Source organism: Gastrolobium bilobum, unplaced genomic scaffold (assembly GCF_033153095.1).
Source record: "Gastrolobium bilobum isolate Gb01-03AN ecotype WA unplaced genomic scaffold, APGP_CSIRO_Gbil_v1 utg3122, whole genome shotgun sequence".
Classification (NCBI taxonomy): domain Eukaryota; kingdom Viridiplantae; phylum Streptophyta; class Magnoliopsida; order Fabales; family Fabaceae; genus Gastrolobium; species Gastrolobium bilobum.
Window position 1 is genome coordinate 243802 of NW_026897077.1, and position 1661 is coordinate 245462.

The window sequence follows — 1661 nt, forward strand, 5'->3', positions numbered from 1 at the left end:
ATGGTGAGAGACAATCTATGCATAACGGTTCCGAGCTTCTTCAAGTGCCCTATCTCACTCGATGTCATGAAATCCCCTGTGAGCCTCTGCACCGGAGTTACCTACGACCGTTCCAGCATCCAACGCTGGTTAGATAACGGTAACAACACTTGCCCCGCAACCATGCAGGTTCTTCAAACCAAGGATTTCGTTCCTAACCGCACTTTGCACAGCCTCATCCGGATCTGGTCCGAATCCGTTACGCACCGGGTTGACCCGCCCGATTCCAAATCGGTCCTTTCACGTGACCAGGTCCTCCAAGCCATCATCGACATGGACACTCGCAGTGAAAACCGGTTCAGCTCGCTCGTAAAACTGGTTCGGTTCGCTGAAGATTGTGAAGATAACCGAGTCTTCCTTGCGAAAATAAACCGCTTAGTGCCCCTGCTGGTTGGTTTCCTCGACAATGTCGACGGCGGAGTAACAGGAAGCGTTGATTTTCTCGAACAAGTTGTGAAGGCGTTGAGTTTGGTCATGGATAAAATCGAAGATTGCGAGGGATTGAAAGACTCTATGTTGAAGGGAAAAAGTGGCTGCTTAGATTCTCTGCTTCTCGTTCTGCAACGAGGAAGCTCCGATTCAAAGATTGCCTCAGCTAGGGTTTTGAATTTCATCGCTCTGGACACCGATTCGAAGCTCTTGATCGCCGACAAGGAAGGCCTGGTAAACGAATTGCTGAATTTAGTGACGCCGGAGAAAGATCCGGCGCTAATCGAGATCGCCTTGGCGAGCTTGGTGGCGATCTCAACGCCGAAACGGAACAAGCTGAAACTCGTGAACCTCGGAGCGGTGAAGACGCTATCGGAGTTGCTATCGGAGTCGAATTTGAACGTGGCGGTGGTGGAGAAGGTGCTGAAGCTGATGGAAACGACGTCGTCGACGAGGGAAGGGAGGAGGGAGATATGCGAGGACGCGGCTTGCTTGGCGGCGATACTGAACAAGGTTCTGAAGGTGTCGAGCGTGGCGACGGAGCACGCGATGACGACGCTGTGGAGTGTTTGTTATCTGTTTGGGGATCACAAGGCACAAGAAGCGGTTACGCATGCGAATGGCTTGACCAAGATTCTGTTGTTGATGCAGAGCAATTGTTCGCCTCAGGTGCGCCAAATGTGCACCGATTTGCTCATGATTTTTCGGGTTAACTCTAAATCGTGCCTTTCTTGCTACGACACCAAAACCACACATATCATGCCGTTTTGATTCACTCGGAGACACATATTTAAAAAGCTTGTAAATCAAACGAAATTTTGTTAGTCTATAGACAGAGAGGGGGAAAAAAAAAAAAGAACAAAAACTAAAAAAGTGGAAATTCATTTGGAGTAAGTACTAGATTTTTATTTTCTTTTTATTTTCTCTTACACGGTGAATTCAAGTGTGTTGCAATTTCTAATAATTGATTACAAAAGAATTTCTTTTCTTAAACCCCATGAGGAATTCCAGAATTTTGTGCAACACCCCAGCAGATAGGTTGCTAAATTGATTAAAGAAAAATGGCACCACATTTGGGTGATTCTATATATGCTTTTTTATGTCAATTGTGGGTATGGACCTGTAAAGAATTTTGTAATATATCAACCCAAAAGTTAGCTCAAAGGGTAGAGTGTCCAAAGTCTGATAAACTT

At 46.1% G+C, this 1661-nt stretch overlaps 1 protein-coding gene across 1 annotated transcript; it reads left to right on the forward strand.

Annotated features, from left to right (window-relative positions):
* Window positions 1–1239, forward strand: LOC133303897 (U-box domain-containing protein 27-like). The gene has a single exon (XM_061503868.1). The coding sequence runs from the start codon at window positions 1–3 to the stop codon at window positions 1237–1239; it is 1239 nt and encodes a 412-aa protein (XP_061359852.1).
* Window positions 1240–1661: the final 422 nt, after the last annotated feature.

What these genes read in the sequence shown, in the direction of transcription:
- LOC133303897 (XM_061503868.1), top strand. Translation starts at nt 1, where the DNA reads ATGGTGAGAGACAATCTATGCATAACGGTTCCGAGCTTCTTCAAGTGC.